Here is a 13,747-nt window from a genome sequence, read left to right as displayed (position 1 = left end):
ATGAAGCATTGAAGCTTCAAACTGCTTCACCACTAGAGACCCAGCAGGCTGTGGATATAAGCAACACTTCGGGTGTCATCACTCCCTGATGGGACCGTCTCGGTGCAGAGAAACAAGCTCAGGGCTCCGTTAGTCATCATTGTGAGTTAAAATGTCCACGAAAGGAAAATGTTCGTTTTTGTGGCGCATCTGTATCTTATTTTGAAGGGATATGTAAACGTTACCATAGCGACCAGAGTCAGAGAGCGTTTGGGCAGTGGTCGAGAGGAGATGAGTAGAGCTTGTGAGTCTTAAGTCTGGTTTAGACGGCAAGATTTAAGGATGTCGGCCGATTCTCCAAACCTCTGTGACCACAGAGCTGATAAAAGTCCAACAGGTTCGATCGGTTCGTGTTCAGCCTCAAGGCAGGAGCAACACGAACCGATTCCAGTCACCAACATCCCGATTCCAGAGGATGATCCAGTAAAATCCCAACATAGTGGCAATTTAGAATGACCAAACATGGATGACGATGTAGAAGCAATAGTGACAGTTTGTGGAGACATTTTAAGAGATAAAAGAAACAAAAAGAAAAGGCGGTGGATAAAAGACAGCGGGAGCAGCCGCTCACTATGATTTGGAGGTGAATATGTTTTTTCATAGTTAACATTTTTAACTAAATAAATATAATAATGACCTTTACATATAATAATAAACATTTCCACATATCATCTCCGATATCCACCGGACTCACAGTTGTGCGATATGTCAGCTGTTTGGGATTCCCCTCTGTTCTTACGTCACCGCGCTTTCTGATTGGCTACCTGTCACATTCAGCAGGTTGTATTCTCGTTCCCAGTCAGGGAAAACCCCACAGGCTGCGATAAAAGGGCCAAGACAACCAAACTGGGTATATTCAGGATTTAGCGGGAACACCAACATGCAGCAGCTTTGTCTGAAGGATCACACCCCGGGCCGCAGCTAAATTTCCAAGTCTTGACCGGTCTGCGGTAATAAAAAGGTTGGGGACCTCCGACCTAAAGCATCAGGTTTCTTCAGCTCAGTGACGCGGAGCCCCTTGTGGCGGTTCCGGGGTGCTGCAGGTTTTTGCCCGGAGTTCTGCTGTTTCCTGTCACTGTGGGATCAGAACCGCTTCTTCCTCCTCTTCCTCGGTGTGATGAAGAACATCTGAGCATCAGAACCGTCTGACCCTAAAGCAACGCGGGGCCTACAGGGTCTGACCCAGAAGGTTCTGGTTCTGACCCGGTTCTGTGTAAAAGCCTTGTCTTCTCCATGTTCTGCCGGGATATTGGATATTTATTCATAAACTGAATTTCTGCTCATTTAATTTTTATTTGGACTAATAAACTAATCAGAACAATAAATGGACCTGGTTTTTAACCAGAATCAGGCAGAACTTGGTCAGAACCGGGATCCGGATAGTAACGAATTGTGACCCGAACTGATTCCAGAATATGATCTGTGTGAGGAACCGGTTCTGTTGAGCTGAACTGGGTCAGGTTTCCAGCCAGGCTGTGCTGCCACCTGCTGGTGAAAAGTCACAAATACACACAAAGTGTTGGAAACCCGCGTCTGATGACTGACGTTTATCAGGCTTGAGTGACAAAAGTCGACCGATTCTCACAAAAAGGGGGTTTTTATTTATTTTACCATTTTATCTATTTATTTATTTTACCATTTTGTTAGCTACTGAAAGTTACAACCTTGACATGATTATATGAGTTGTTTTACCGATCAGAAGCGACGTGGAAATGAACGGATCCTCTCTGGCTGCAATGCGCGCTCCTGACACAGGGGGCAGAATTTCCCATAAGATCGGTGCTGATACCGGTCCAGTTCCACCATCACAGCTCAAACAGACTGGTCCTGGATCTGCTCTCTGGACGTCATTAGGGTGGGGACATGGCCTTTGAGGAACCGAGCCACTGATTGGTCCGCTGGGGCCGGGTGGCCAATCACAGAGCTGCATGTTGCCACGTGGCAGCGCCGCTGGCCTCAGCAGGAAGAACCGACGGTTAGGCTGGAAGAGAGGAAATAGACCCAAAACAAATAAGTTCCGACCCGGTCCGAGAGAACAGAACAGGAATCGAACGTCAGGGGGAGGACCGAACCGGACCGGAGTGCTGGTTCTGGTACCGGTGATTGTTACAGCCAGGTGAGTTAGCATCATTAGCATCCTGGCTGTTAGTATCATCCGGGTCAGAACTAAACGATTGTTGTGGATGGGGTTTTGATGGAGAGGCTCGGTTCTTGAGGAGAACAGAACCAGAACACAGTCCGGTACCAACAGGCCCAGTTTGGTCCCAGCCAGACTCAGGTTCGGTCTATGGAAGCCGGGTCAGCAGTAGGAACTTGAATCAGAACCAGAACCTAGTCATCTGCTGCAGAGGACTGTGGTTAGAATCGGAACCGGATCCAGAACCAGATCCAACCAACAGAGGAAACTGAGTGATTTCATCTCCAAACTGGATCACATGCAGAACCTTCATCCTCAGACAGAGCAGGGTGCCGGTTCTGATGGACCCTGTCCGGTTCTGGACGTCAGGTATCATAAGGTCCGTTCAAACACTTGAGGTTCTGCACCCCACAGAAGTTCTGCAGAACCTGGTTGCTTTGAGCCCAGAACCAGCGGCAGAGTTTTATGTTTTCCAGGCTCATGAATCATTTGGTGGCATCATCAGTAACTAAGTTACCATCAGTCAGAAAAACCTAATCAAATGTTTCTCAAAGTAAATTTGACTTCCTGATTTATTGTCTTGAAATTGGGTCTCTGTCTCTTTAAAAACTCCTGCTGATTTTCAAGTTCCACCTCCAGGAAGTCGTCCCAACATGGCTCCTCTATTAACCCTTTAATGTCGTTACCAGTGTTGCTCTGAACAGCAGCTCCTATAATGAGCTCAGCTGTTTGCTAATTGCTTCTAGCTAGTCTGAAGGAGCTGAGCGGGAGGAGCTGGACCTCAGAGGCGGGGCTAGGCCCACCTAAGCGTTTGAATGGCTGAATGGTTGCCATGGAGATTAAATAATTTCTCAAACATTTAATCGGACCTGGAGTTCTGATGGGTCCGGTTTATATGCAGCTGTTCAGCTCTGGGTCGACAGTTCTGACCGGGTGGGAGGACACAGAACATCTAGCAGGTCTAGTGGACTGGGCAGAGTCACCAGAGACCGGTTCTGATTTGTTCCTCCTCCAGGTCCCCCCAGCAGCCATGAGCGGTGAGCCCGACCCGCTAGTGGCCCGGCCCGACCCGGTTCCCGACCCGCTGGTGGCCCGGCCCGACCCGGTTCCCGACCCGCTGGCTGTGGTGACCCAGCTGAGGGACCTGGCGGCCGACCCGATGAACCGCAGAGCCATCGTCCAGGACCACGGCTGCCTGCCGGGCCTCATCCTGTTCCTGGACCATCCGGACCCTCAGGTGGTCTACTGCGCCCTGCTGGTGAGCCCTCGACCCGGACATTTGGTTTTATTGGCCGGTATCAAGTCGGTTCTGGTTCTGATTGCTGCTCCGGGTCTGCGCAGGCGGTCCGGTACCTGGCAGAGTGCCGAGCCAACAGAGAGAAGCTGAAGACAGAGCTGGGGATGATGCTGAGCCTGCAGAACATCGTGCAGAAGTGAGCGACCTTCCTCCAGAACCGAAGGGACCCGGTTGGGCTCAGTCCGACAGAACCGTGTGTGGTAAACACTGCGGTCCTCCCTGCAGGTCCACCACTCCAGGAGAGACCAAGCTGCTGGCCTCAGAGATCTACCAGCTGCTGCAGGCGGTGCCCGGCGCCGACGAGCCGCAGGCGGTCGGGCCGGCGCGTGGCGGCGCGCGGCGCAAGGCCCAGTTCTTCCTGGGATCCAGCAATAAGAGAGCCAAGACAGTGATCCTGCAGATCCACGGCCTGGACGACCCGGTGGGTCCGCAAGCAGACTCTGCTGTCCAGTTCTGGTCCGCTGTAGGGTTCTGATCTGCTGTCCGGTTCTGATCCGCTGCAGGGTCGGCGCAGTCTGTGTGAGGAGGCTCTGCTGAAGATCCGAGGCGTCATCAGCTTCACCTTCCAGATGGCTGTTAAGAGATGCGTTGTTCGGATCCGATCGGACCTGAAAGCTGAGGTGAGGATGGTTCTGTCCGGAATATTCAGGAAGAACCGAAGCTTTTCAGGATGAATGGAAAATACTTCATAAGACATGGAATGATCTGAACCGACCGTTTTCCCTGATCGGTCCTGCTCCCAGAGAGCTTCCTGATGTCTGCCTTGGTTTTCCAGGCACTGGCGTCGGCCATCGCTGCCACGGAGGTCATGACGGCTCAGCAGGTGGTGAAGGATGAGAACGGAGACGAGGTCAGGTCACCTGCTGCAGTTTCACACTTCCTATCTGATGTGGAGGAAAATATAGTAGAAATTTAGCCGCAATGACAGCCTGAATGTAGCCTTAATGCTAGCTTAGCCCCAGTTAGCTTAGCCTTAATGCTAGCTTAGACTCAGTTAACTTGGTCTTAATGCTAGCTTAGCCACAGTTAACTTAGCCGTAATGCTAGCTTAGACTCAGTTAACTTAGCCTTAATGCTAGCTTAGACTCAGTTAAATTAGCCGTAATGCTAGCTTAGACTCAGTTAACTTAGCCTTAATGCTAGCTTAGACTCAGTTAAATTAGCCGTAATGCTAGCTTAGACTCAGTTAACTTAGCCTTAATGCTAGCTTAGACTTTGTGGGTGAAGAAATAACAATAATTCCTCACATCTGATCATCTTTAATAACTTCTCAGGTTATTTTTTCTGAGTTCCCACAACCTGAAGAACCGGGTCAGCAGTAATCCTGGTGGTTCTGTTTTGTTCTGCAGGTTCTGGTCCATTTCCCGGAGGCCGGTTCTGTATCGGTGGAGCAGAACCTGGACCTGCCGGAGTATCTTCCGGAAGAGGAGAGTCCGTCTCAAGACCCGGACAAGGCGATCAGCCGGGTCGGGTCGGGTCAGGACGGGTCCAGCTGGCTCGGCACTGCCGCCAACTTCCTGTCCCGCTCCTTCTACTGGTGACCCATCAGAACCAGAACCAGCTGCTGGATCAGAACCAGAGTGTCTTACTGAGCGGGACAAACGGGTCAGAACAGAAATCCAGAAGTTTTCTATTTATTGTCCAAACGGCCCAAACCACAGAACTGGAGTTTTAATTGGTTCTGATCAGGAACAGTGACACCAGAACCGGGTCAGAACAACTTCCCTGTTAAGTGTTTAATCCAGACCAAATGTTCTGATCCGGGCTTTCCCACAGCAGCTTTCCGGACCGTCGTCATGTTTACACTTTACCCGACTGGATGCCTTGAAACCAGAACCGACCGGTCCCGGTAAGCTCGGAACCATCTGACCCGACTGGTTCCCCTTGAACGAACGCTAACGGGTCTTAAAGCTGGGAACCAATTTGGGAATCGACAGAGAGGATCCAATTCAGCCGAATTTTTTCCTCAGGAAAACCTCAGATGTTCCCAGCATTCCCAGCATTCCCGGGATCCAACAGAACAAAGACCCGGGTCATTTCCTCCTGATGGATCTCTGATCTCCAGCATTCCTGCTGAGCTGCATACCTGACCATGTGTTCAGTGTTAGCCCCGCCTCCTCCTGCCTCTGTCCAATCACAGGGCTTCAGTCGTGCAGAACTGGATCCCAACACTGGGATCCATCCATAGATTCCCAGTCTGGACTGCTGGAACCAGGCCGTGTGACCATGTCTGCTTCAGAACCACTGGTCCGATTCTGAACAGACCGTTTCTGGTTCTGAACCGGTTTCAATCATTGTGACTGTTAATCTTCATCATCTTCCTCTTCCTCAGTGTGAATAAAATGCTTCAGTCTGAAACTGCCTGGTTTCATTCATGACCCGCTTCATCGGTTCTAGAGCTGAACCAAGCTGCAGCAGGTGAACAGAACCTCCACTGGTTCTGCTGGAACCAGAACCAGACAGTTGGCACCATGAGGTTGAGGTTCTGTAGAACCTCCAGACTGACTGGTTCAGAACCGGGTACAGCTCTTATTGTGAAGGTCCCACTTTTATTGTGAAGGGGAGCTCTAATTGTGAAATTTCTGCTCTTATTGTGAAGGGACAACTCTAATTGTGAAGGTCCCGCTCTTATTGTGAAGGGACAACTCTAATTGTGAAGGTCCCGCTCTTATTGTGAAGGGACAACTCTAATTGTGAAGGTCCCTGCCAGCGGCAGCTTCTGCCTCCCTCCGTCGGATCAGAGTTCAGCGTCCCGCCCCGGACCGAAGCGGAACCGAAGCGGAGCCATGTCCTTCCTGCTGCCGCTGCTGATCAGCCTCCTGCTCGGTCTGCTGTTCTGGATCCTCCGCGGCAGAACCAGGTCAGTTCTAACTCTCCGGGCCGATTCGGTTCTGTAACTGGGTTCAGATAGATCAGTTGAATTCAGAACACAGAGAGGAAAAGTTCTGGAGCTCCATGTTTCCCTGACATGGAGACGAGTCCTCAGAGTTCCTGGCTGAGCCGCATGTTCTGATCCGAAACTTTTCTATAAAGCTTTGTGCTTCATCATCACCGTCATCATCATCATCATCTTAAAGGGGAAGTCCCCGCATGGAGCCTGACCGCCATGACTCGTTTAGAGATGAGGAACTGAGTCAGCAGCTAACGGTTCCAGCTGCTCCGCTGCAGGTCCGGACCGGTTCCCCAAGGCTCCTTCCTTGGAACCCAATGGCTCAGGTTGTAGCAGGAAATACAATTGGTTACCATGACGACGCAGATGATACAGAGCACTACATTATGTCACCAGGTGACCTTTGACCCGTCAATCACTGCTCAGAAGAGATAAATATGTGGATGAGTCCAAACTTTCTTCAGCTAAACGGAAACAGAACTGAAGTTATCCCTGGACCTAAAGAGGAACGATCTAGAGCTATAGATCTAGAGTTATAAATCTAGAGCTATAGATCCAAAGTTATAGATCTAGCGCTATAGATCTAGAACCAAAGTTATACATCTAGAGCTATAGATCTAGAGTAAATGCACAGCTCCAGCTGTTCCAGCTGTAAACTAGAGATCAGGCTGACCTCTGACCCTCCAGAGCCACATAAAGCCGGTTCCTCAGTGGACCTTCCTCCAGCTGCAGGACATTCAGGCCCAGAGGACGAAAGTCTCCGACCAGAGAAACTCATCCAGGATTTAGTGCAGCAGGTCAGACTGAGACCAGAAGCTGCAGCTGGAGATCTGACTAGAACCAGGAGGGTAGAGACACCACCCGGTTCTACACCACCTGGTTCTACAGCACCCTGTTGTACACCACCCGGTTCTACACCACCTGGTTCTACACCACCCGGTTCTACACCACCCGGTTCTACACCACCCGGCTCTACATGACCCGGTTCTACATGACCCGGTTCTACACCACCTGGTTCTACACCACCTGGTTCTACATGACCCGGTTCTACACCCCCTGGTTCTACATGACCCGGTTCTACACCACCTGGTTCTACACCACCTGGTTCTACATGATCCGGTTCTACACCCCCTGGTTCTACATGACCCGGTTCTATACCACCCGGTTCTACACCACCCGGTTCTACATCATATAGTTCTACACCACCTGGATCTACACCACCTGGTTCTACACCGCCCGGTTCTACACCACCTGGTTCTACACCACCCAGTTCTTCAGTCCTTTAGCAGTAGTTCACTAGGGAATCTGCGGGGCGTGTCCGGTCCTGTTCCTGCTCTGGATCGGGTCTCACTACCTGCTCTGTAACAACCACAAAACCCAAAGAAGTGTTGATCCAGAACTGCTGGATCTGGATCTCAAAGGAACAGTTGAAACACTGGATCAGAATCAGAACCTGGGCTGTGTTTGACGTTGAGCAGCAGAGAGCTGAAGCTGAAGCTGCAGCATTGGAGAAACAGGAAAGGTGTTGGCTTTCCGATGGGATCAGAGGAGGATGAAGGGTGGAGCCACTCTGTCCCAGTTCCAGCAGCAGAACTCCAAAAAGAAGTCGAGAGTTCACGCAGTGACTTGTTACCGTGAGAGGAGACAGCCGCTGCAGCCTGCTGTCTCCTCCCACGCTGCTCTGGGCTCGCATCCAACCATGGTCTAATTCAGAGGAATGATCTGGGAATGTTTGGTTGCAGGAAACCAGGCGAGCCGCCACTGGTGAAAGGCTGGATCCCCTTCATAGGGAAGGCACTGGACTTCGGGAAGGACGCTCACAAGTTTCTGGAGGAACATAGGAGGAAGCATGGGGACGTGTTCACGGTCCAGATCGCAGGTGGGTTCTGAAGCTGCTGGACGGAGGGAAAACTCGATCCATGATGACCCACCGTGGATCATCATGGATCATGGTTTCTGTCTATTTAAAGACATATTTTTTTAAATATACAGTACCTCCACAAACCCCTTTGGGAAAGTGACCCCAATGTTGAAGACCTCTGGTCTAGATTGTTCCAGATGGGTCCCATAGCACAACCTCACTCAGTTTCACCAGAACCCAGTCAGGAGCTGAAAGGTGGAGGGTTCTGAGATGCTAACCAAGAACTTCTGTCTCCTGCAGGTAAATTCATGACCTTCATCATGGACCCCCTGCTGTACCCCAGTATCATCAAGCAGGGCCGGCAGCTGGACTTCCATGAGTTCACCGATAAGGTGGCTCCTCTAACCTTCGGCTACCCTCCCGTCCTCGGCACCACCTTCCCCGGCCTCTGGGAGCAGATTAAGCGCTCCTTCCAGCTGCTGCAGGGGGACCACTTGGCACCTCTGACAGAGAGCATGATGGGTAACCTGATGCTGGTGTTCCGTCAGGACCACCTGAATGGGGCCGGCGACTGGAGGAGAGGCAGCCTGTACGAGTTCTGCTGCTCTGTCATGTTTGAGGCCACCTTCCTGACTATCTATGGCAGACCAGTGACTGGCATCCGCCACGGAGGGATGGACCGTCTGAGGGATGACTTCCACAAGTTTGACAACATGTTCCCGTTCCTCATTGCTCAGATTCCCATCTGGCTGCTGGGGCGGACCCTGGCCATCCGCCAGAAGCTGATCTCCTACTTCCTGCCACAGCACATGTCCCAGTGGACCAACACTTCCCAGTTCATCCGGAGAAGAGCGGAGCTGTTTGAGCAGCAGGACAAGCTGAAGGACGTCGATAAAGCTGGTAGATGATCCGGAGGATGATGCTGGCCCGATAAATGATATCAATGACATCCAGAACCTCAGGAGGCTCTGGGTTTCTGTAGAACAGCCTCCCTGGGTTCCAGACAGACTAGATTTGTGGTTCTGGAGAACCTTTCAGCTGGTTTGTCTCAGTTCTTTGTGTCTTCTGTCCTCCAGCTCATCACTTTGCTATCCTGTGGGCGTCAGTGGGCAACACGCTTCCTGCTACCTTCTGGGCCGCCTACTTCCTGGTGAGTCAGGTGGAGGCGTTGAAGGTGGTCCGCCAGGAGATCGTTGACGTCCTGCGGGACAGTGGTGTGGACTTCAGCACCAGCAGCGACGTCATGCTCAGCAAAGAGCAGCTGGACAAGCTTATCTTTCTGGGTACGTTCCAATTCACGTTCAGGTCAGTGGTGAAGCGGGTCGATAACGGGCCATCTCCATCCTCAGAGAGTGCCATCAGTGAGAGCCTCCGCCTGTCCTCGGCCTCCATGAACATCCGGGTGGCCCAGGAGGACTTCAGTCTGCGGCTGGACTCCAACCGATCAGTGGGCGTCAGGAAGGGAGACGTCATCGCCCTGTACCCTCAGAGTCTGCACCTGGACCCTGAGGTCTACGAGGACCCACAGGTACGGGATCAGAGGTCACCTTAAAACCCCGCCCCATGCAGTGCATCACCCAAGGTCTTCCTCTTCTGGATGAAGATATCGGCCTACCTAAGTACTAGTGCTGTGCACTTCAACTCTGTAAGAACATCAGAACATTATAAATGTTTCATCAGCACATTGGGCTCATGTGATTCCTGCTCCAGAAAGGTGAAGGTCTCTGGACATCCTGAAGGTAAACAGCAACCAGTCAGGAAGACGGACACTGATGAGACGCCCTGCAACTCAGAACCACGATTGTCTGCAGTTTACCAACATCTGGAAACACACTGGAATATATTCTGAATTAATTCTGACATTTTTAAGTTATTTGCAACACCCTGACTAACATTAGCTCATGTATATTCGGCACTATTACAAGTTTTATCGTAGTTTCATATAAAAATCATTAGTTCACCTGCACCATCTGAGCCACCTGCTTTCCTCCCCTGCAAGGCGGAGTTCAGCTCCTCCTCACCACATCGCATCATTCCTCCTGCGGTGCATTTTCTTGAAGCCTCAAAAATCACAACCAGGCTATAAAAAATAGCTCAGCTGTCTCTTCTTTTGTCTCACAAAAACAACAACTAAGGTTAGTTCGCATGTAACGAAGCTCTGCCCCCCCACAGCCAGGAGTGGCACCCTGCTACAGAGCCGAGACGGCCGGTGGAACGCCGAGCCGGGCCGGGCCGCTGAAGTAGAACCAGTGGAAAAGGGGCAACAGTATCATCTATACATAAAGAGAAACATTTCCAGCCAGTCCATTGTCCCCACAGCTACAGGTCTACCCAGCTAAGCTACCCATGGGGATTTCTGTGGGTTCCTCTGGAAAGTCCTTCTGACGGTTAGCAGAACTGGACCTCTGCTGGTTCTGTCAGATGTTTCGGGTCTCAAAGCGTTCCTCAGTTCTCTGACCGGTGGAGCCTTTCAGAGATGGAACACCTTCCAGAACCAGAACCAGAGGCGGTCCAATTGTGTTTGGATCACACTGACCTGGATCTGACTCTTCAGAACCATGGATCTGTTTAAAGAGTCTACTTGGCTCAGAACCAGAACCTTGACCTTAAATTCAGAGAGTCCAGCAGACAGACTGGACCTGGTGTCCTCCTGAAGTTCTAACAGAACCTGAGAACAGAACCGAGTCCTTGTCTTCTTCTGACCCATCTTCCTCGTGTCTCTGCAGACGTTCCGGTTCGACCGCTTTGTGCAGGACGGCAGAGAGAAGACGGACTTCTCCAAAGACGGACAGAAGCTGCGCTACTACCTGATGCCGTTCGGCTCCGGATCGTCCATGTGTCCTGGACGATACTTTGCCATCAACGAGATCAAGCAGTTTGTCTGTCTGCTGCTGCTGTACTTCGACCTGCAGCTGGAGGACGGGCAGAACCGACCCGGTCTGGACCCGAGCCGAGCCGGTCTGGGAATCCTGCTGCCCTCCTCGGATGTCCGGTTCCGGTACAGACTGCGGTCTGTGTGACCCAAAGCGGCGCTGAAGTCCAGATGTCTTGTTCCCTCTGAAGGTTCTCAGGGTCTGGACTCAGTCCGGAGGTTTGGGTTCTGGTTGGGTCTGTGACCCGTCCAGAACCTCCAAGCTGGAATGTGATGGATCCTGATTCTTTCGTTCAGTGTAGACCTGTTAGGAGCACCAGAACCTGAACTCTACTCTTCCTTTAACCCAGTCAGAGTTGCACTGACGACGTCCTGAACCGTCTGTCCATCCATCTCCGGTCTCTCCCAGGTTGTCCTCCGTAATCCCTCTCAGGATCAGGTCAGGTTTGACATTCCTGAATTGTTCCCTGTCCAACATGGCGTCCACAGTGGGTCCCTGTCTACAAGTTGCTACTACAGGTGTCCTCATGTCCAGTCCTTCATGGACGACCTGTCTCCAGTCCAACATGCCTGGTCCACCTCCTCAGTGTCCAGCCCAGTTCGGTCCAGAGATGACCTCATTATTGGACTCGGGTGCTGAAACAGAGACACGTCCAGAAGCTATTGGACACGAGGACACCTCGGGGACACCGGGAGGACTGTGACGGCGCTGCAGCAGAGATCCTACTGGTCAGAGGGAGCAACTGCTAACAGCGCCTCCTGCTGGTCAAGCTGCAGAACTGTCCCAGATTAAAACTGGTTCTGATCCGATTTGTTCTGTAATTTTATCCACAGTAGGAATTTATTTTCTGTCTCATGTTTTATTAACCTTAATCCTTATTTTAATTCAGTGTTCAATATTAAACTGTATGTTCTATGCTGTTGTTTTACCTTCATGTTTTATTAGGCTGTGGTTCTTATTGATTTGGGTCGGAACAGACCCAGACCTTCTTCACCTAACTGTTTCTTCCAAATAAAAACTTTTAAATATTAGTTTATAAATTATTCATTAAATTACATATTTGGTCAGTTTGGGACTTGGACTTGTTGAAAATTGGACCGGGTCCACATTGGATCACTTCAGTGAAACCGGCTTTATCTTCGTGTTCCGGGTTCTGCTCCACTCCAATACCGGAGCGGCCCAAGTCACCCCTCGACTCTGCGTTGTGTTTTTTAATGAAGAGAACATACCGGCTCAGCTTCACTCAGCACACTGCATTACGTTAGCATTTAGCTTTAGCACGTAGGATGTTTTATAGTAATCACTGTTTCTCCACCTGGTCCTCAGCCCCCCTGCTCTGCATGTTCTAGATGAGCCTCTATTCCAGAACAGCTGATTTAAATGATTGCATGACCATCAAGAGCTGCAGATCCTGTTAATCACCCAGAGATACAATCCAGGTGGCAGAAGGGAAACACCTGAAACATGGAGGACAGGAGGCCTGAGGACCAGGGTGGAGAAACTCTGCATTAAAGAAACTAAAAGTACAAAAGTTGGACCCAAGAAAACATCTTGTAAGTATTAATTACTCTCCAGTTAATAAAAATGATGTTTTATGTTGTGCTAACGTTTTTCTATGCTGTGCTGAAAAATGCACTGCAGCTTTCACTGAGTTCAGGGCCAGCAGCAGATAACCAGCTGCCCAAGTAAAATAAAGTATTCTTTAGTATACTAAATTTTAACATACTTTGATTGATGTACTTAAACTGTACTACTTTGGAACAACTAATTTTGTACTCAGTATACTTCAGTAGTATTTAAATAGTATTAAATTACAACTTTTAGTATACTTCACCATACCTTTTTGGAACAACTTCAAGTTGTACTTGGTATACTTAAAGTATACTTTAAATGTAATATTCAACAGCTTCATTTTTATATTGAGTGTACCAATTCTGTCATAGAATTATATTAGAAATATACTTTTAATATATTTTAAATATACTACTAATATATAAGTAATGTATTTAAATTACACTTAATTTTGAGATTTGATTTACTGCTATTGCTAATAAAGTACAATTTTAATTACTCATAAGTCTTTATTCATACTTTGTACATTACATGCATAACTACACTGCAGTACTTACATTGTTTTAGGCTACAATTACATGGAAAGATTAATTACACAAGATGTTCAAGGTAATTCAAATATTTTTTATTACAGACATTTTAAAATTGTCCAATTTTACTCACAACTTTATGAACTTTACATAAATTATCAGTTTACACATCTAAAGTGAACACAATGAACATGAAAATTTAAGTGTAACAATAAAAAATGAAAGTGAGGATCAACGACAGAACATTCCCGTTCACTGCACCTTACACTGTTTAAGCTTTCTCTGCTTAAACAGAGAAAGCATTTGTATTTAAAGAGAACAGAAAAATGGCAAATAAAAAAAATAATACTTACAATTTCAAGACGTTGTGGACTCACCATGTATGTGACATCATAAGAACTGATGATGATTGGGACCGGATGCCTGGGGTGGAAAAACATTTCTGAGTGTCTTCTTTGCCTGTTTATGTTAGAAGTAGAAAAAAATAGTCAGCAATATCATAGAATCAGCTGATGCTGGCATTAACTATGAAGCTGTTTTAAGTGTGG

The 13,747-nt window shown here is 49.2% G+C and overlaps 2 protein-coding genes across 5 annotated transcripts; both read left to right on the top strand.

Moving 5' to 3' along the window:
* Nucleotides 1–1,753: 1,753 nt before the first annotated feature.
* On the top strand, nucleotides 1,754–5,831 carry LOC106938690 (armadillo repeat-containing protein 1-like). Of its 3 annotated transcripts, none has more exons than XM_015020824.1 (7): nucleotides 1,754–2,155; nucleotides 3,192–3,434; nucleotides 3,518–3,609; nucleotides 3,699–3,894; nucleotides 3,959–4,093; nucleotides 4,249–4,323; nucleotides 4,823–5,831. In XM_015020824.1, the coding sequence occupies exons 2-7, from the start codon at nucleotides 3,207–3,209 to the stop codon at nucleotides 5,012–5,014; spliced, it is 918 nt and encodes a 305-aa protein (XP_014876310.1). In that variant the 5' UTR covers nucleotides 1,754–2,155; nucleotides 3,192–3,206; the 3' UTR covers nucleotides 5,015–5,831. The 3 variants fall into 3 exon arrangements, with proteins under 3 accessions (XP_014876310.1, XP_014876309.1, XP_014876312.1); XM_015020823.1 differs by having other exon boundaries at nucleotides 3,941–4,093; XM_015020826.1 differs by having other exon boundaries at nucleotides 1,755–2,155; nucleotides 3,977–4,093.
* Nucleotides 5,832–5,939: 108 nt separating this feature from the next.
* On the top strand, nucleotides 5,940–12,128 carry cyp7b1 (cytochrome P450, family 7, subfamily B, polypeptide 1). 2 transcript variants are annotated; one of them, XM_015020822.1, is made up of 6 exons: nucleotides 5,940–6,333; nucleotides 8,106–8,242; nucleotides 8,525–9,124; nucleotides 9,301–9,507; nucleotides 9,574–9,752; nucleotides 10,951–12,128. In XM_015020822.1, the coding sequence occupies exons 1-6, from the start codon at nucleotides 6,260–6,262 to the stop codon at nucleotides 11,242–11,244; spliced, it is 1,491 nt and encodes a 496-aa protein (XP_014876308.1). In that variant the 5' UTR covers nucleotides 5,940–6,259; the 3' UTR covers nucleotides 11,245–12,128. The 2 variants fall into 2 exon arrangements, with proteins under 2 accessions (XP_014876308.1, XP_014876307.1); XM_015020821.1 differs by having other exon boundaries at nucleotides 9,301–9,752.
* The last annotated feature ends 1,619 nt before the right edge of the window (nucleotides 12,129–13,747 follow it).

This window comes from Poecilia latipinna, unplaced genomic scaffold (assembly GCF_001443285.1).
Source record: "Poecilia latipinna isolate Pla-1442-1.1 unplaced genomic scaffold, P_latipinna-1.0 Scaffold2668, whole genome shotgun sequence".
Lineage (NCBI taxonomy): Eukaryota > Metazoa > Chordata > Actinopteri > Cyprinodontiformes > Poeciliidae > Poecilia > Poecilia latipinna.
Note: the sequence above shows the minus strand (reverse complement) of the source record. Positions and strands in the feature narration are given on the sequence as shown.